Genomic DNA, 20,194 nt, shown 5'->3' with positions numbered 1-20,194 from the left:
TTCAATCTGCTGCCACAAAGATACTTGTCTTGCTCCAGAAGGCGGCAGGAGCTCAGCCATGCTGAGGGAGCCTGTCTTGGTGCCTGGTTGCACCTCTCTCAGAATTTTGCACCCGGGGCCACTGCCCCTCTGGCCCTCCCACACTACGCCACCGGTTACATCCTCCGTCTGCAGAGTGTGGGTGGGCTTCAAAGTGTTGAGTCTGAAGTCTACTGATGCTTGGAGTTCTGACTTCTGAAGAGTTCTTGCCCTTCCTGTTGTTTGCAGGAAGTGCACTCAGTGTACCGAATTCTGGCCGGGATCTTAAATACAGGAAATATTGAATTTGCCGCCATTTCCTCACAACATCAAACGGATAAAAGCGAAGTGCCCAATGCTGAAGCCTTAGATAATGGTAAATATTGGCGGGAATTGTACTTCAGAGGACTTGTAGGGCGGGGATGGGGAACCTGTGGCCTTCTAGGTATTGTTGGACTACAACTCCCATCATTCCTGACAGTTAGCCGTGCTGGCTGGGGCTGATGGGAGATGGAGTCCAACAACAGCCACAGGTTCGCCAGCCCTGCAGTAATAGAATATGCATAAGAAAAGATGTCACACAAGATGTCGAGAGCCAGTGTGGTGTAGTGGTTAAGAGCGGTGGACTCGTAATCTGGGGAACCGGGTTCGCGTCTCCACTTCTCCACATGCAGCTGCTGGGTGACCTTGGGCCAGTCACACTTCTCTGAAGTCTCTCAGCCCCACTCACCTCACAGAGTGTTTGTTGTGGGGGAGGAAGGGAAAGGAGAATGTTAGCCGCTTTGAGACTCCTTCGGTTAGTGATAAAGCAGGATATCAAATCCAAACTCTTCTTCTTCTTCTTCTGCCAAGGCCAACAGCTCCCATCTCATCCTGACATGTCTGTGTGTCCTCTTTCAGCCGCTGCCCTGTTGAGTATTGGCTCAGAGGAACTCCAGGAAGCTCTCACCTCTCACTGCGTTGTGACACGAGGCGAGACTATTATCCGGACGAACACTGTAGACAAAGCAGCCGATGTGCGGGATGCCATGTCAAAGGCACTTTATGGCCGACTCTTCAGCTGGATCGTAAATCGCATTAATACCCTGCTGCAGCCTGATAAAAATATATGGCAAGTCCACACATCAACAAGCAGCATGCGTGCTGGTGGAGTCTTCTGTGTCTATATATTTCTTTTTATTTTACGGGGAGGAATTTACTGTTTGTTTTAGATAATGCCTCTCAATGGCCTCCGTGCTGTGATTCTGCATTTTGGTTTCCAGGACGTTAACTCCATTGTTTTCGAAGACTTGGCTAGGATTTAACCAAGTAGGTCAATGGGGATCAGTGTGGGGTTAAAATCCCATCAGCTCTTTGAAAATACATCACAAAGCGATGTTTTTAAAGTTAGTCTGTTTTATGGTGAAAAGCTGCTGAAGTCCTTTTAATGATAAGGCTATAGCATACAAAACGTTTAACATGATGTGCTCCCACTTAAAACTGTCGCTAAAAACTACCTAAGCTGATTTAGCAGCTCATATACAAAGCTTAGCTGTGGGGTGGACTGCAAGGTAAGTGGATTATGCCAATTGCATTAAGATCCCCAAAATAATAAAATGGCATTTAGTGAGCTATTGATAAATAAGGAATTGTGCTGCACAATTATTTTATGGGTATATGGAAACATTTAATTATATAATCTAGTGGATCAGTTCACACAGGCTTGAATGCAAGGACTTCGTGTGCAGTGAATAACTATAGTTTTGCACTTTCAGGGAGTGCAGAACGCGATTTGCATTTCTGCCAAGGCATTCTTCCTATATCTTTTCAATGCTGAGAGTCTTGCACAACTTTTTACATGATTATTTTATTTAGTGTCATACCTTTCAATAGTTTTCAAAGCAATAAATTGCACACAATTAAGATAAAATATATAACAGATACTAGGGCTGAATTTGCATTTACAAAACTGGTTTCCAATGATGGTGTTTCAGTTATGGATTTTGTATATTTTTCTACCCAGCAATGCCGAAAGCGGAATGAATGTTGGTATACTGGATATTTTCGGATTCGAGAACTTCACAAGGAACTCTTTCGAACAGCTGTGCATAAACATTGCAAATGAGCAGATCCAGTTTTATTTCAATCAGCACATCTTTGCACTTGAGCAGGCAAGGTTTACTTAATTACCGTTGGCTAGCTCTGTATCAACGTCTCTAGGCTAAACTTTGGGCTTGTGAGAGGAGTGAACTATAGGAGATGACTGGAACTTCCGAATTCATCTCCTCCTTTATATATGGTTAGAGTGATATTGGGTATATCGAGATATAAATATTGATTGGGAGGCTTCCCATATAAACTTAAGAGAAAAGCAATAAGGTGACTAATGAAATTTGTGTTGGTATTTTTATTTGGTTAAAGATCAAAAAAGATGGTGTATAATAAAAGGAGAATTCCTTGCATGTCTGGATCCAGGTTTGGGGCAAGTACTCTTTGGTGAGAGAACCCCAGCAGAGATTTAAAATCACAAAAGAATATGCATCAAAGTAAAGTGTGGAAATATAGGCTGGTGGACCTTTAAATCATCCCTGTTTAAGTTGCTTCCAGAGTTCCCCTCTTCCCTTAGCATAGAAAGAGACCACACGTTTGGAAGTTAAAAATCATTTACTTACAAACTCTTTGAAGGTCAGATCCATGTGCTTTTCCAGGCAGCAGTAATAAAAAACACAGGCAGGAAAACTCAGGTCCCAAAGTGGTAAATGTTTCTAAATTATTTGTATAGAAGCAGAAAGATAGCTTGCTTAAGCCACGCGGTCTGAGTTTGGAGCATTCTTCATAGACCTCCTTACTGGTTAGGTTCACGTGGTAGAATGGGAAGAACAAAGGTCTGATAACCCTTCCTCCCAAGGTGACCTAGCTAAGCCTACTCTATGGTCTCAATCATTAATCTTCAGAACGCTGGTTATATACAGCTACTTATCCTACAACTTGGACCCCAACGATTTGGGCTTGGCAACTTGTAGCGGGTTTCACATGTAGTGTTTGTGAAAACAGAATACCATTGCTGGGCACAACACAAGCATGACCGATCTCTGCAATATTTCAACAATATGAATGTTGTATAAGCTTTAATTATATGGAAGTTAACCAAGGGGGGGGGGGATGTCTGCAAGATGCCTGGAAAAGGACCCGGGTGGCGCTGTGGATTAAACCACAGAGCCTAGGACTTGCCGATCAGAAGGTCGGCGGTTCGAATCCCCGCGACGGGGTGAGCACCTGTTGCTCAGTCCCTGCTCCTGCCAACCTAGCAGTTCAAAAGCACATCAAAGTGCAAGTAGATAAATAGGTACCGCTCTGGCAGGAAGGTAAACGGCGTTTCTGTGCGCTGCTCTGGTTCGCCAGAAGCGGCTTAGTCATGCTGGCCACATGACCCGGAAGCTGTACGCCGGCTCCCTCGGCCAATAAAGCGAGATGAGCTCCACAACCCCAGAGTCGGCCATGATTGGACCTAATGGTCAGGGGTCCCTTTACCTACCTTCATTTAAACATCTGATAAAATGTGTGTTGCAGTGGTTTGCCTCGCTCTGTTGTCACCTTTGTAAATAAATCACACTGAGCGAGAAGAGACAGCTGGTAGAGGTGACACTTAAATTTGCTGACTTTCATAAATCTTCCTTTAGATGGAATATCAGAATGAAGGAATTGATGCTCCTATGGTTGACTATGAAGACAACAGGCCACTCCTAGACACGTTCCTCCAGAAACCAATGGGGCTACTTTCTCTGCTTGATGAAGAAAGCCGATTTCCCCAGGCAACAGACCTTACTTTAGTTGGTACGCCATGTCCAGCAATCCTCAACTGTGGTTTTATATATACTTGGGGGGGGCGGGGGAGAGAAAGAAGGCCATAGATATTTTCATATTGCTTTAACTCATGACCATGTATTAAATTTCTGTTGCTTTGGTCAACCTATTAAGTCCCCATGTGCTCTTCATGAGCTTTGCCAATTGGAATTTTTTCCATACAGCTCACTGCTTTTCGGTTTTGGTTTTAATTGATAGGGGTCTGTTATCTACTATGAGCACTGTTAATATTAGCTCACCTTGAAGACCCATAGGCGTTTCTGGTGTCATTGGCTTGGATGCTAGCTTCTGTCCCATGAATGGAGCAGAACTCTTCTTTTGTTAAATTGTTTTTATTAATTTTCCAGTAAAAAAAATCCAATTAACATATGAAATCATAATCCAATTAAAATAAAAAACTAAAATAAAAAAGACCAAATTATCATCCAAATTATAATTATTAATTTTTCAGGACTTCCCATAGTCTCTCCGATAACGGCTGTGCGGCTTCGCTCCGCGGAAGAAGCAGTCACTCACAGCACCGCGCCACTCTCCCCGCTTTGCTCCGGAGCCCAAAAAGAGGGTTCCTTTGCAGATTGGGGGGGGCGCTGAAGGTGCCCGCTGAGTCCCACGCTCACAGGCTTCACCCTCCTGTGATTTTTAGATGGGTCCCCGCTTCGCCGCAGCGGTCAGACCCGATCCCGCGGAGCTAGTCCCTCAGATAGCAGAGGGAATCCGCCATTATCGCTGGTGCTAACCCGGAAGTCCCATAGTCTGGACCTTGAAGCATATCTCCAAATCTCAATCCTGCCTCTCCTCGTTGTTTCCATATTTTCCACATCTCGATTTTAACGCTTTAAAGTTCTCTGTCTCTGGCTCTACGATTCTCAATCATGTCAGACATCATAGATCCTTTCATCCATCAAGTACAGCTTTATTTGTGTATATATCTTTTGGAGCAGAACTCTTCTGATGCAACAGAACTTTCCATCCTCTCACTTCCCTGTCCAGGGCACAGTCCCCTTTCCCTCCTGAAAACCTATTCCTGGGGGTTAGGGGACCAGTTTACTTCTTTTCATGCTGCAGCTCCCAAAACATTTACACAATTTTTTAAACAGCAATCTGTAAAAAAAGTAAAAGAACAAATAAAAATGATATCCCTTCCCTCACTATAGCAGGAAAAGAGAATCACAAAAAGGCAGGGGATGCAGATGGCGCTGTGGGTTAAACCACAGAGCCTAGGGCTTGCTGATCAGAAGGTCGGCGGTTCGAATCCCCGCAACGGGGTGAGCTCCCGTTGCTCAGTCCCTGCTCCTCCCAACCTAGCAGTTCGAAAGCACGTCAAAGTGCAAGTAGATAAATAAGTACCGCTCCGGTGGGAAGGTAAACGGCGTTTCCATGTGCTGCTCTGGTTCGCCAGAAGCGGCTTAGTCATACTCGGCCAATAAAGCGAGATGAGCGCCGCAACCTCAGAGTCGGCCACGACTGAACCTAATGGTCAGGGGTCCCTTTACCTTTACCTTACCCCACCAGTGGAAGTTCATTCTGCTTGTGCAACAGCATCTCTGGATGTGAATGGTTATCTCTGACCAGACCATTGCGTCGGAAATAGTGAGTTAAAGAAAAAGCATGGGGTGATTCATGTCGCCATTGCCTAAAATGACATGGTCACGTGAAAGCATCTCCTTGAGGGCCCATCTGCTGTTTGCCGCATGCAGAAAATAAAAGGTTAGAAAATCAGCATTTTCCATGAAAATTGATTACATATACAGAGCTTATTTGAGAGTAGCTCTGAAACTATTTCGCAATGTGAAAAGTGGATCACTTTGCAGTGATTCCTCTGGATCAAAAATGGTTGCGTGATTCAGGAATGGACTCGTGAGAGCAGCACAGAGATTTATTAATATTATTTTTGGCTACTTGTTCACTCTGTTGGCTTTGGCTGGCTCCCTACTAATTAAACAAAAACTGTTTGTTGCTACTCAATTTATGCCAGCTGGTCAAACACTGGGAAATTTGCGCAACCCACCCTAGACATCTGCTAATATTGCGACAACAAATTCTGTTTTCTACTTAGACTTCCTGCTCCAGTAGTGATAGCAGGAAAATAGACACTGGTGCTATTTCTGCTAATGTCTAAACTGATTTTTTTTTACCTTGCCCTATTTATGTTAGTCAACTGTTGTCCTAAACCTAATTGTATATCAAATATGAAATAAATGTCAGGTGAAGAAAATTAATGCAGTTGCACATGACATGGCAAAATTATTCAATAAAGCTGGCAGAATTAAGAAAGTTTGATCTTTGTGAAACATCTGGCCATTCTAAGCTTCAAAGGCCAAGTTTGTGAAACATCTGGCCATTCTAAGCTTTAAAGGCCTCTCCCCTTCCATAAACTGTCTTGCCATCCTTAATGCAACTACAGAAGCATAGGCGTTAAGAGGACAGAATTGTGAAACAATTATTTGCACTTTTATTTTAATCTCTGGCATGTATTCAATGAACTGGGCCTTAGAGAAGCTATTCTTCTTCTCTGCCTTAATCCCACCACTGCCACCATCAGTACAATGGGGATGATAATACAGTGGTACCTCGGGTTACATACGCTTCAGGTTACGTACGCTTCAGGTTACAGACTCCGCTAACCCAGAAATAGTACCTCGGGTTAAGAACTTTGCTTCAGGATGAGAACAGAAATCGTGCTCCGGCGGCACGGCAGCAGCAGGAGGCCCCATTAGCTTCAGGGGCTTCAGGTTAAGAACAGTTTCAGGTTAAGAACGGACCTCCGGAATGAATTAAGTACTTAACCCGAGGTACCACTGTACTGACCAACCTGCCAGGACTTCTGTAGTGACTGCTACATAGCAGGGAAAGCCAAGGTGGTACTGCCTAGATATTGCTGGACTCCAGCTCCTGTTATGATTGTACATTGGTCAGTTGAAAACCTAATACAGTCGTACCTCGGAAGTCAAACAGAATCCGTTCCAGAAGTCTTCCAAAAAGTTCAGAAACTTGCAGCTTCTGATTGGCTGCAGGAAGCTCCTGTATCCAATCAGAGGCCATGGAAGCCTTGTTGGACACTGGGCTTCCAAAGAACATTTACAAACCAGAACACTCACTCCCGGGTTTGCAGCATTTGGGAGCCAAAACGTCCGAGTACGAAGGCGTTTGGGATTCCAGGTACGACTGTAAATCAGGACTCTTTCTAGGGAAAAACAGTGTCATTAAAGATGTTGGAATTGTCCCTAAGGCTTAAAAAATACTGTGAAGTTTCACAGTTTTTATAATATGTTAACTAGTTGACCACGAGTGGGGGAGAAGGACCTGTAGTCGTGTCAGGTCTAAAAGAACAAGGGGCCACACCAGTTTTCTTTCTTTACCCTGAATGTTTGGTTTTTGTGCTGGACCCTGCTTTCTTATGCAGGGACTTAATCCTGTAGCATCAACACCAGTGCTCTTTCCCTTGGCTTTCCCCCACCCCGATCCAGTCTGGGGTTTGCCCCTGAACCCACAGGCCCCATGATGTGACAGCATCACCACCACAAGTGTTGACAACCTTGTTTTACAGGCCTTGCTCAAGCTTGGCAAGGGACTTTGGCAAAAAAACCCACAACCCAACCCAAGGACAACACACCTTCTCCTGTGATGGCCTGGAAATCAGATTCAGAGGCTGAACCTGAGGGATCCCAGCCTGCACAGGATTCCCTGCCTCCAGAACCAGCTGAGCCGGGGCTGTGGCATGAGCCTGAAGGGTCCTCACCTGTGCTGGGTCCTCAGGTGCAGGCATCAGCTGAGCCTGCTCTGGCTCCTGAGGTGATGGAGGACCCATTGCCTGCAGGTGCTCCACCCTCAGCCCCGTCAGAGGAAGCTGAGGTTGCCTCTGGGTCCGGTAATCCTCCAGCCTCTCCTGAGCTGCAGAGGCTCAGGGCAGAGAGGCGGAGGGAACTAAGTTCCCGCAGGAGGAGTGCTCGCCTCCAGGCCAGGAGAGGCGAGTCACCAGAGGATCAGGGCCACCCTATGCCTCAGAGGAGATAAAAGCCGGCCAGCCCCAGTCTCAAGTTGCAGGAGCAATATTGTTGGTTGCTAGTTCCTGCCTGAACTCTGTCCTGCTTCCCTGCCTGAGCTCCTGACCTCACCCGACTCCCTGCCTTGGGCCCAGCTTCAGCTTTGACGGACTGTCTCCATACTGCACCCTTTACCTTGGACTGGACTCGGACCTCGCCTCTCGGTTAGCCCCCGGGACCAGCACATCTCCCTTCAGGCATCACTGACTACCGACACTCTGAATTTCCAGAATCTTATACTCGTGGATTGTAGTAGGGCTGTGAGTAGTTCTAGAGATATATCCTAAATGTTGTAGCTTTGCTTTGTAAAGAAAAAAGTAAGGCAAAATAAGACGGATATTGGCAATCTCTGCTGGCATTCCTCCTGTAGCTTTCCATAAATAGCTGGGAAGTGGTAGGAGGGTGACAGAAATGCGAGGGGAAAGTGACTTACCTGTTAGTTCGCTAGGATAATTCCTTTTCAAAGCAAACAGAAAGAAAGAACAAAAGAGTCGTGAGAGATGTCAAGGAAAGAAGTGTGGGCTGCCGCCATTACTGCAAAGAAAAACAACATACCGGTAGTTTGGATATGTGGGCAGGAAGCATCCACACATAATTGCCAAGGCCTGTCTGTGGTTCAGAGAATGGACTCGTAATTATGTTTCCTCTTCTTTAAACGATTAGATAAATTTGAAGATAATTTACGATGCAAGTACTTCTGGAGACCCAAGCGAGTGGAGCTGTGTTTTGGCATTCAACACTATGCTGGAAAGGTAGGTGCTTTATATATAACTTGACACAAGTCCAAATGCAGTATATGATCCAGTTTCTGTTAAAGTGCTTTCGGATTCTCTTTAATGTTTTAAGTGTGTTCATATTTCACAAATCTAGAAACTCTTTAAAAAAAAAACAACCCAAAACAAAACACCATGATAGCAGTGTTTGAGGATGTTCTAATCTCTACTGTCATGGTCTGGGGCAAGAAATATCTGATGCCTTGCATCCATTTTGAGCCTACAGATGGCCATTGGCCTACCTGAACACACACACACACACACACACACACACACACACACACACACACACTAGCTTTTGACATTTGATATTTGTGTGGCTTTTGTGGGGCCACGTCTATTGTTTTATGTACGTTCCTTGGTTTGTTTTAAATCAGGCATCCCCAAACTTGGCCCTCCAGCTGTTTTGGGACTACAATTCCCAGCAACCCTGACCACTGGTCCTGTTAGCTAGGGATGATGGGAGTTGTAGTCCCAAAACATCTGGAGGGCCAAGTTTGGGGATGTCTGTTTTAAATGGATTTCAAGATTACAGTGGTACCTCGCGTTAAGTACTTAATTCATTCCGGAGGTCCGTACTTAACCTGAAACTGTTCTTAACCTGAAGTACCACTTTAGCTAATGGGACCTCCTGCTGCTGCTGCACCGCTGGAACACGATTTCTGTTCTCACCCTGAAGCAAAGTTCTTAACCTGAAGCACTATTTCTGGGTTAGTGGAGGCTGTAACCTGAAGTGTATGTAACCCGAGGTACCACTGTATATGGTTGTAACTCACCCTGGGACTTGTGATGCAGGGCATGTGAGAAATTCCTTAAATAAAACAATAACTATAGCTTTTAAATACATAGCAGAATTTTATAACGGCCGGTTTTGCTTTTAACCTCCCATATGCTATAGGTGCAATACGATGCTTATGGCTTCCTTGAGAAGAACAGAGACACTCTTCCTGCTGACATAGTGGTGGTACTGAGGACTTCAGAGAACAGACTTCTCCAGCAGCTCTTTTCAAGTCCTTTAACCAAAACAGGTACTCCTTATCTTCTTCTTCTCTGGCGATCACTCAAAGCTGAGTAAGATTGTCTTCCATAAACATGGTTTTATCAAAACAAAAAAAATTCCTTCCAGTAGCACCTTAAAGACCAACTAAGTTAGTTCTTGGTATGAGCTTTCGTGTGCATGCACACTTCTTCAGCTACACAGAATGCACACGGAATGCTCATACCAAGAACTAACTTAGTTGGTCTTTAAGGTGCTACTGGAAGGAATTTTTTTTGTTTTGACTATGGCAGACCAACACAGCTACCTATCTGTAACATGGTTTTATCAGTGAGTCTGTAAGTGACTGTGGAGGCCAATTCTGGATCCACACATCCTTCCACAGAGGGGACATAGGTTTCCAGGTGGAAGTTGATCATGGTGAGGGTTTGCCAAGCACGTTTCTTCCTTGCGTCCTGGGTTTGAGCGTCTTCAAAGCCCACGACACCTTTGGTAAAGGCTGTTCTCCAACTGGAGCGCTGGCCGGCCAGTGTTTCCCAGTTGTTGGTGCTTATACTTTTTTTTTTTAGATTTGCCTTGAGAGAGTCTTTAAACCTCTTTTGTTGACCACCAGCATTACGCTTTCCATTTTTAAGTTCAGAGGTCCGTTTCAGGTCCATTACCATGTTGAATTGCAGGATGGATTTCTGCTTTAAATGCTCATGCAGAGATCCCCTCTGAATAATAATTTGTCAGTTCACTTCTGTGTTAGGAAAAAGTTCAGCATGTGTGTTTTCCTGATGCATCCACGGAGCTCTTTCGGACATGAAATTGAATGGGAAGCCCTTCCTTGTGAGTGTGCCAAAAAGAAAAAAGAAAATTCTCCTCTCTGTGGATTAGACAGCACGATTCTGTAACACACGCCACATAAAGATAGCCTGTACATATGCTCACTGTTGGAAGCAAACAGAGTCTGTCAGTAACCACTGCATGGAAGAAAAATAGTTCATTTCACAGTAAAAGCCTATCTGTGGCATAATAGAAATGATATATGGCACTTGTAAAAATACATGATGGCTCGTAGGTCTAACATGACATTGTTTTAATGAGTTGAAAAGACCAAGTAAATCACTTGTGATTAGAGAAGTGCAATGGAGGCAAGTCCTACTAGGAAATTGTGATTATAAGAGAAAGGTATCTCACGTGTTTGTTGTTTAATAGACAATCTCAGGATCACTGTTTAGGTGTCACAAGATACTTTGAAACAAGCTGAAGAAAATAGCATACTAGTGTTTTCCCAGGACTGCTTTAGAGTATATTTTCCTCCATGTTTTCCTCCTGCACATGTCTGGGGTGTGAGATTATGCCTGTTCCTCTTCAAACATGCTAGACATCAATGATCTCTGCAGGGACAATGCACAATGTGCCAGGGTGGCTGGATGCAAAAGAAGTGAGAGATCTTGTGCCTTTAATAGTTGTGTAGAAACAGATTTTCAACAGGTGTAGCTTTCATGGCAATATAGAATCATAGAATTGTAGAGCTGGAAGGGACCCTAATGGCCATCTAGTCCAACCCTCTGCAATGCAGGAATCTCAACTAAAGGATCTATGGCAGATGGTCATTCAACTGCTGCTTAAAAAGCTCAAAGAAGGAGAGTCCACACCTCCAAAAGGAGTCCATCAGCTCTTACTGTCAGAAAGTTCTTCCCAATGTTTAGTCGGAATCTCCTTTCTTGCAACTTGAATCCATTGGTTTGCATCCTACCCTCCAGAGCAGGAGAAAACAAGCTTGCTCCCTCTTCCGTGTTGACAGCCCTTGAGTTATTTGAAGATAGCTATCATATCTCCTCTCAGTCTCCTCTTTTCCAGGCTAAATATACCAAACTGCCTCAACTGTTCCTCACAAGGCTTGGTTTCCAGACCCTTGGTCATTTTGGTCCCCCTCCTCTGCACACATTTCAGCTTGTCAATACCCTTCTTAAATTGTGGTGCCCAGAACTGGACACAGTACTCCAGATGTGGTCTGACCCAAGGCAGAATAGAGTTGGACTATTACTTCCCATGATCCACTTGATACTTCTGTTGTTGCAGCCTAGAATACCATTAGCCTTTTTTTTTTTTTTTTTTTTTTTTTTTTTGCTGCTGCATCACACTGTTGACTCATGTTCACCTTGTGGTCTACTAAGACCCCTAGATCCTTTTCACATGTACTACTTGTAAGCCAGGTGTCTTATTCTTAATAGAGTGAGAGCCCTGCCCTCTTTTCTGCACCTGGTCACCCTAGGGCGTACACAAATACCTGTACAGGTGAGCTCTAACTGCTTGCTATCTACCACGTGATTTGAGCCTACACATCCTGGATTTCACACATGCACTCCATGTTCAGACATTATGCCTGTGCGTGGGCATCTGGAGGTGCCAAAATTAAGACAGGTTCACAGGTGAGGCAGGAAGACACATTTTCACTTTCCTGCTACATGTTGGGAGAAGGTAGAGGAGAGCATCATCTGAATGCATCCCTTGATTTCTCAAGCCAATCTTCATTGTCACAGTTGGAGCCTTCACATTTCTGAAATCCCATTGAGAACACTTGATGCCAAGGAAGGCTGGGGGATATCAGTTTGGATAGGACAGGTGCCTCTTTGTTATGCCGATTCTTCCATAGAATTTGAGGGCTGCTGCTGCTGCTGTAGCAATGCAGGGCTTACAGAAATCTTCAAAGTATTGCCAGATTTTTCTTAACTGTGTCGTTAACCCAAAGGGCTTGTCGTATTTGTGGTGCAAAGCAGAAAAATCGACCATCAATCCCTGTGTGCAAAGCAGATTTATTGTAGAAAGTTTCTAGGGCGGGGGAATGAATTCAAAAAAGCAAACAAGTCTCAACAGTTCCTGTAACATTACACGCACTTCAGAACTCTGAACTACACATAATATAACTGAGACGACTGAGATGTTTCAGAGCTCTGAAGTACATGTAATGTAATTGAAGCAAGAGAGGATGTTTTTTACCCCAAGAGCTCTGATGTATGTGAAATATAACTGAGCCAGTTGAGTCTTGCTTGTTTCTTCGGATTGAGATTTATCCCCAGATGAAGAGCTTAGATATAGCTTGAAATGTATTGTGCTAGTTATCATGCCTTTCTGCAATAAATCTACTTCCTTCTTAATGTCAGATTGTTGATTTTCTAATTTGTGTTGCTAGAGCCTGACCCTCTTGTCGTACTACCATGAATACTTTCATAGGGCTGCAAACCTATTTCATTTTTTAAAAGCTGATTAGCATGCTTTCTTCAGTGAATTGCATAGTCAATGAGTTTGCGAACACTTGTCTGAAATAATTAACTCAGGTGCATAATGGAGAATGCAGCAAGGAACTAAGAAATAACCTGCTGGAGAAATTTTGTACAGTGGTACCTTGGGTTAAGAACTTAATTCGTTCTGGAAGTCCGTTCTTAACCTGAAACTGTTCTTAACCTGAAGCACCATTTTAGCTAATGGGGCCTCCCACTGCCGCCATGCAATTTCTGTTCTCATCCTGAAGCAAAATTCTTAACCCGAGGTACTATTTCTGTGCTAGCAGAGTCTGTAACCTGAAGCGTATGTAACCCGAGGTACCACTGTAGATGGATTTGTCTCCTTCACCTCAAATTGAGGGGCCGACAGCTTCCCACATAATAATGTCTGCCCCTGCAAAGGGGTATGTGTGAGAGACATGGGTTTCCTTTACTGTCGTAAGCCTTGCCAGAGGCTTAGATGTATGCCCAACTGAAATTATCAGCATGCACTAAAATGTCTGTGAAATTTTGTGAAGGCTACAGCTTGCATGGTTTTGTAGACTGTAAACTGCTTTGAGGTTTTGTTTTTACAATCAAGCAGTATATAAATTTTATGAAATGAAATAAAATAGATATGGTGAAGGTTGTGCCAATCTTGAGGCAAGGGCAGTGGGGGATATTCAGTTTCCTCTGCCATTTGCAGCCTGGATGGAAGTTCTGGTTGCTTCAAAGCTCACATGGTGCATGTTGGTTGTGGCTGGCACCTGTCTGTCTCGAGAGACAATGGAGTGCACCTCCAGGGGTGAAGCCAAACAGCTGTGTTGGTCGCACCAAAGTGGCCTCCCCAGGGCTCAAGTCAGGGTAGTGTGTATGGAGGTTCCGGGCTACCTAGACAACAAGACCTACCACTTGGCTTCGATGATGTGGTCCAAAGGAAAGCAAAGCAATATGGCCACAGGAGACCAAGCCCTTTAGGTTGTTCACTAAGAAAATGTTATGTTATTGTTAATTAAATTTCTATACTGCTCTTCATCTGAAGTTCACAGGGTGGCTTCCAATATAAAATCACAAAAATACATACCATAAAGGTAAAGGTACCCCTGCCCGTACGGGCCAGTCTTGACAGACTCTGGGGTTGTGCGCCCATCTCACTCAAGAGGCCGGGGGCCAGCGCTGTCCGAAGACACTTCCGGGTCACGTGACCAGCGTGACAAGATGCATCTGGCGAGCCAGCGCAGCACACGGAACGCCGTTTACCTTCCCGCTGGTAAGCGGTCCCTATTTATCTACTTGCACCCGAAGGTGCTTTCGAACTGCTAGGTTGGCAGGCGCTGGGACCGAGCAACGGGAGCGCACCCCGCCGCAGGGATTCGAACCGCCGACCTTTCGATCGGCAAGTCCTAGGTGCTGAGGCTTTAACCCACAGCGCCACCCGCGTCCCTAACATACCATAATAACAAACAAAAACAGTAAAAACAAACAAACACACACCCAACAGCTTAAAAGGTCATAGATTGTTAAATTAGCCATAGACCTAAGAGAAGAAGAGGAGTTTGGATTTTATATCCCGCCTTATCACTACCCGAAGCAGTCTCAAAGCGGCTAAGATTCTCCTTTCCCTTCCTCCCCCACAACAAACACTCTGTGAGGTGAGTGAGGCTGAGAGACTTCAGAGAAGTGTGACTGGCCCAAGGTCACCCAGCAGCTGCATGTGGAGGAGCGGGGAAGCGAACCCGGTTCACCAGATTACAGAGTCCACCGCTCTTAACCACTACACCACACTGAAGAGGAATGTTTTTGCCTGGCACATAAAGATACAATGGCACCAGGTGAGCCTCCCTGAAGAGAGCATTCCACAATTAGGGCGCCACCACCTAAAAGACCCATTCTCATGTTGCTACCCTCCAGACCTCTCATGGAGGAGACACACAACAGAAGGGCCTCAGGTAATAATTGCAGGCTCGGGGTCGGTTCATATGAGGAGAGGCAGTCTTTGAGGAATTGCAGCCCTGAGCTGCTTAAGGCTTTATAGATCAAAACCAGCTCTTTGAATTGGGCCCAGAAAAGAATTGGCAGCCAGTGCAGTTGGGCCAGGATTGGTGTTATATACTCAAACCATCTTTCCCCAGTGAGCAACCTGGCCACTGAATTCTGCACCAGCGGAAGTTTCCACACCATCTCCAGAGGCAGCCCTGGGTTTAATGCATTGCAGGAATCTAACCTAGAGGATACCAAAGCATAGACAACAAAAATTAGGCAATCCTTGTCCAGATAAGGACACAGCTGGGCCACCAGCCGAAGCTGACGGAAGCCACCAAGGCCACCTGAACCTCAAGCGACAGCAATGCATCCAGGAGTAGCCCCAGAATGAGAACCCGCTCCTTCAGAGGGAGTGTGATCCCATAAAGAGCAGACAGCCTCCCACCTATCCAGTCTAGGGAACCAACTACTAACAGTCCCTTGTAGTCTCATCTGAACTGATCTTAAGTCTCTTGGCCTTAACCCAGTCCACTGGATAAGACCTGGCATTCAGCAATAGCAGCCACAGTCCCAAGGGCTGGCTAATAGGACAACCAAAATTCCCCATGTCGGAGGAGGGGCTGGCATGTGGCGCAGTCACTAACTGCCTGTACCATGTGCCCCATACCCAGCCTGCCCCACCTCCCACACCATACCTCCCTGAACTGCTGCGACTGGGGTGCACTCCTGCTCTCCCCAGCTCCTCTCTCCTCACTTTCCTGCCATTAAATATAAAACAATAAGTTGCTGTCCTTTTCACGACACCCCAAATCAGCTGCCTGAGATAGTCACCTCACTCTACCTAATAGCTGGGCCAGCCCTGTGGGACAGAGATTTCATACATAAGTAGATAATAAAAACTAATGATGCAATTCAGTTTATTGCACCATTTTTTGTTGCTGTGCAGCATAGACGGTTTTGAAAATAGAGAAAGGGGCTCATTATACTACTGGTTAAATGCATTTTTGCATTTTCTAAGCTGATAGGGACCCAGTAACTCCATTCTGTGTGAGAATGTACCACTAGGTGGTGCTATCACAGAGCAAAGAATTACTTTGAAAAGGATGGCCTCTAACAAAATATATTTTCTAAATACCGTATTGTTCTGGATAGGTGTTGGGGTTTTTTAAGTACTCCCTACCATGCTGACATCATCACAGAAAACATTTTGTTTGTTTGTGAGTATATTATTTACAGTGCACGTTTACCCACTCGATTCAGCGAGACTTGCTCCAAGGTTAGTGTTTACAGGACTGCAATCTTACAACAGCAGAACTGAAGCAGCAGTAAACAAAATTGAAAAGGCAAACTCGCTCTGTTAATGTAAGATTCTAATGTGACAATCTCTACAATAACATTAAACGTATTAGTTCTAGGAGCCCATCGTTCATTTATTTATTGTTTTGAAATGTAAGGGAGAAGATGGTGTTTCAAATGTTGCAAAAAAAATTGCAACACATAGTTCCTTGTGAACAAGAAGCAATCGCCCTGCTTTGGGGTTGGTTGCATCATTTACTGCTCCTAAGCTCTAAGGATATGCAGGTGAGTAAAACAGAATGTTGGGACTCGGGTGGCGCTGTGGGTTAAACCACAGAGCCTAGGACTTGCCGATCAGAAGGTCGGTGGTTCGAATCCCCGCAACGGGGTGAGCTCCTGTTGCTCGGTCCCTGCTCCTGCCAACCTTGCAGTTCGAAAGCACGTCAAAGTGCAAGTAGATAAATAGGTACCGCTCCGGCGGGAAGGTAAACAGTGTTTCCGTGCACTGCTCTGGTTTGCCAGAAGCGGCTTAGTCATGCTGGCCACATGACCCAGAAAAACTGACTGTGGACAAACGTCGGCTCCCTCGGCCAGTAAAGCGAGATGAGCACCGCAACCCCAGACTCTGTCACGACTGGACCTAATGGTCAGGGGTCATTTTACCTTTTACCTTTAAAACAGAGTGAAATGCAACAGAACTACCTCTCCTGGGATTTCCACACTGGAGAATTGCATTTAGATTTGGAGATCCTTTCTGGGCTAGGATGCACATTTATTTAAAGCTTCTCCCAGAGAATCTTGGGAGCTGTAGTTTGCTGAGGGCATGGAGAAGTATGGCTCTATCAGGGGGATACTACAGTTCCTGAGATTCTTTGGGGAAAGAAACGTGCTTTCACTATGCATTGAAAGTCCTTTAGTTCTATTGTTTGGATCTGACCCCAGTCTGAAGCAGAGATATTTTTAGCTAGATACACCACAAGCACCCCAGGTGCTTGCATTTATCATGACCAGATAAATGTAACAGATGAGCAGGAAAGAAAGAAAGCAACAGTAATCACTCTAGGTCTGAACTTGGTTCCCAGGGGAAAGGGATAAGATGTTTCACAGCTGAAAACATAGCACTGTGCAGCACAAATTAGAACTGAACTGTGTGCTACCATATTTTTCGCCCTATAGGGCGCACCGGCCCATAGGGCGCACCTTGGCCGCGGGGCTGGGGCGGGGGAAGCCTGAGCTTCCCCCAATCCCAGCCCCCAGAACAGGCTGCTATCCGCAAGCCTTGCGAGCCCGGCGGAAGGGGGTGCAGTGAGGGTGGGCTGCCCCAGGTGTCACCACTGAGGGGGTGACAAAATGCCAGGCGACACTCACCAACGGGGCCTGCAGCACACCCCAGCCACGCATCTCTCCTGGGATTGACACGGTGGCTTGGGCGCCCACAGGCTCCGCGCTGCCCCAAATGGTCTGCCCGCTGCCTCCCCCTCAGCTGTAGGGCAGGCAGACTCCTTGGAAGAAGAAGAAGATGATTTTGGATTTGATATCCCGCTTTATCACTACCCGAAGGAGTCTCAAAGCGGCTAACATTCTCCTTTCTCTTCCTCCCCCACAACAAACACTCTGTGAGGTCAGTGGGGCTGAGAGTCTTCATAGAAGTGTGACTAGCCCAAGGTCACCCAGCAGCTGCACGTGGAGGAGCAGGGAAGTGAACCCGGTTCCCCAGATTACGAGTCTACTGCTCTTAACCACTACACCACACTGGCTCTCACTTCTTGGAGGCCCTGCGGAGCGCCCTGCACCAGCTGGCCCCACCCCACAGGCAGCTGACCTCGCTTCTGGGCGCAGGACAGGAGCGCCACCCCAGGCGCCCAATCGGCTTGCTCCACTGCTGTGCCCACCCACCACTTTCACTGCCTACTCTACAAGCAGGGTCTCAGAAGTGCTGTGTTGCTGCAAATGGAAGCGGTGTCGATAAGCAGGAGAAGGAAATCTTGAAGGACTGTGGCCTATTCATAATTATTATTTTTCTGTTAAGGTTTATTAGGGTGTTTCCCAGCCTGGTATCACTCCCATTATCCCTGGCTGTGCTGGGGCTGATGGAACTGTCTAAAACAGATGTCTAAAACATCTGGAACGGGATGCGGGTGGCGCTGTGGGTAAAAGCCTCAGCGCCTAGGGCTTGCCGATCGAAAGGTCGGTGGTTCGAATCCCCGCGGCGGGTTGCGCTCCCGTTGCTCGGTCCCAGCGCCTGCCAACCTAGCAGTTCGAAAGCACCCCGGGTGCAAGTAGATAAATAGGGACCGCTTACTAGCGGGAAGGTAAATGGCGTTTCCGTGTGCGGCTCTGGCTCGCCAGATGCAGCTTGTCACGCTGGCCACGTGACCCGGAAGTGTCTCCGGACAGCGCTGGCCCCTGGCCTCTTGAGTGAGATGGGCGCACAACCCTAGAGTCTGTCAAGACTGGCCCATACGGGCAGGGGTACCTTTACCTTTTTAAAACATCTGGAGTGGAGGGCACTGAGTTGGGGAAGGCTGGTTTAACAGCATCTTCTTTAGCAAATGGCACTTTCAGAGAGATCACAGATTGTTCGGGGGGGTTGTTTTTTTTTACTATGCCACTTGAATTCCAATCTCAACGTGATTGATGTATGTACAGAATTTATTCCGTGGCCTGATACGCATCGTATACATTCATTTAAACGTAATATGCTTCCACTTAAGTTTATGCTTCTCCTTTTTTTTATTTCCATGAATAATCAAAGCGGGGAGGGGGGAGAACGACTCCAAAGCTATTTACAGTTTATTAATTCTGCTCATAATAAAATGAAATGGAGGTTTGGAATTGCATGCTTTCTTGGCTGAAAGATAACTGCAGACTTCTCCCCCCTTCCCCCCAATATAATGGACCAGTAACAAAGCTATTACAATGATAACGTCTCCATTTATAGATAAATCAAAATGTATATTTTCCAAGAATTGAGTAAAGTTAATTGAAAGTCTATAGTGCCTGCCTTAGAACTTTAAGGGCTTTTCTTGCTTCTACATGTCTGGCCCATATGATAAAAAGCTTGTAAAAATTAATTGTATTTTGCCGTGTTGCCAATGCTTTGTGCACAAAGAGCAGGCCTTAAACCACAGATGGGCAAAGGAACATTTGTGAACTACACTGGTCTGCAGATGTGGGACATTAGCGAACTTGATTAAATATAGATTAACTGGGTCTGGGATTATATGAAGTTTTTATTACACTTAGTGGGCTTTCATTGGGCCTCCCTTCAAACTCAGGGTTGAGTTGGATGTCCAGTTGTTTTCCATCTTGTAGTGCCTTTTTTTTTTTTAGTGCAGTGTATCACGTGTTTGCTCAGAAGAAAATCCCTCCGGCTTTTGGTGGGCTTACTCCCAGGAGAAGTGTGCATGGGATTGCAGCGATTATCCTTCACCTCACAACTGGCAGAAACTGAGCTGAACTGGAAAATGTTCACAGTTAAAATCTCTCAAGCAATAATTCCTGCAGAGCGAAATCAGGAAAATCCCCTCCATGCGCCAAGAGGCTAGGGGAGAGTATCTAGGGCTGCCAGGATGAAACATGGAGAATGTGGCCCTCCCATTGATTTGTTATCTAGTCTGTCTGTAAGAAGGTTTGTTGGCACAGGAAAGGTAGCCTTGGACAGCAATTGGTATTGTTTTTAAATATGCTATTCAGTTCTTTCCAAAAGATGACATGAGCATGTGTTTGCGTGTCAAGGCCCTGAGCGCCGCCCCCCCCCCCCATTTGTTGAATAACATGGACATCAGTAGTTTAGGCTAATGGGCAAATTAAGGCCACAACTTTATTGGTTACAGAATGTGAGTGGTATTGGCTTAGGCATTGGAATTGAACCGACTATATACAGCATCTTAAAAAGCAGAGACATCACCTTGCCAACGAATTAAAGAAACTTTTAATGAGGGTGAAAGAGGAGAGCGCAAAATATGGTCTGAAGCTCAACATCAAAAA

At 45.6% G+C, this 20,194-nt stretch overlaps 1 protein-coding gene across 1 annotated transcript in view; it reads left to right on the top strand.

Moving 5' to 3' along the window:
• Positions 1-20,194, top strand: part of MYO3B (myosin IIIB) — a 252,794-nt gene that overhangs the window by 110,483 nt on the left and 122,117 nt on the right. The window contains exons 16-21 of the mRNA XM_077917134.1: positions 268-394; positions 919-1,129; positions 2,021-2,168; positions 3,678-3,831; positions 8,568-8,656; positions 9,576-9,705. Of these exons, the coding sequence (XP_077773260.1) occupies positions 268-394; positions 919-1,129; positions 2,021-2,168; positions 3,678-3,831; positions 8,568-8,656; positions 9,576-9,705 (859 nt within the window). The remainder of the gene's footprint in view (positions 1-267; positions 395-918; positions 1,130-2,020; positions 2,169-3,677; positions 3,832-8,567; positions 8,657-9,575; positions 9,706-20,194) is intronic.

This window comes from Podarcis muralis, chromosome 1 (genome assembly GCF_964188315.1).
Source record: "Podarcis muralis chromosome 1, rPodMur119.hap1.1, whole genome shotgun sequence".
Taxonomy (NCBI): domain Eukaryota; kingdom Metazoa; phylum Chordata; class Lepidosauria; order Squamata; family Lacertidae; genus Podarcis; species Podarcis muralis.
Note: the sequence above shows the minus strand (reverse complement) of the source record. Positions and strands in the feature narration are given on the sequence as shown.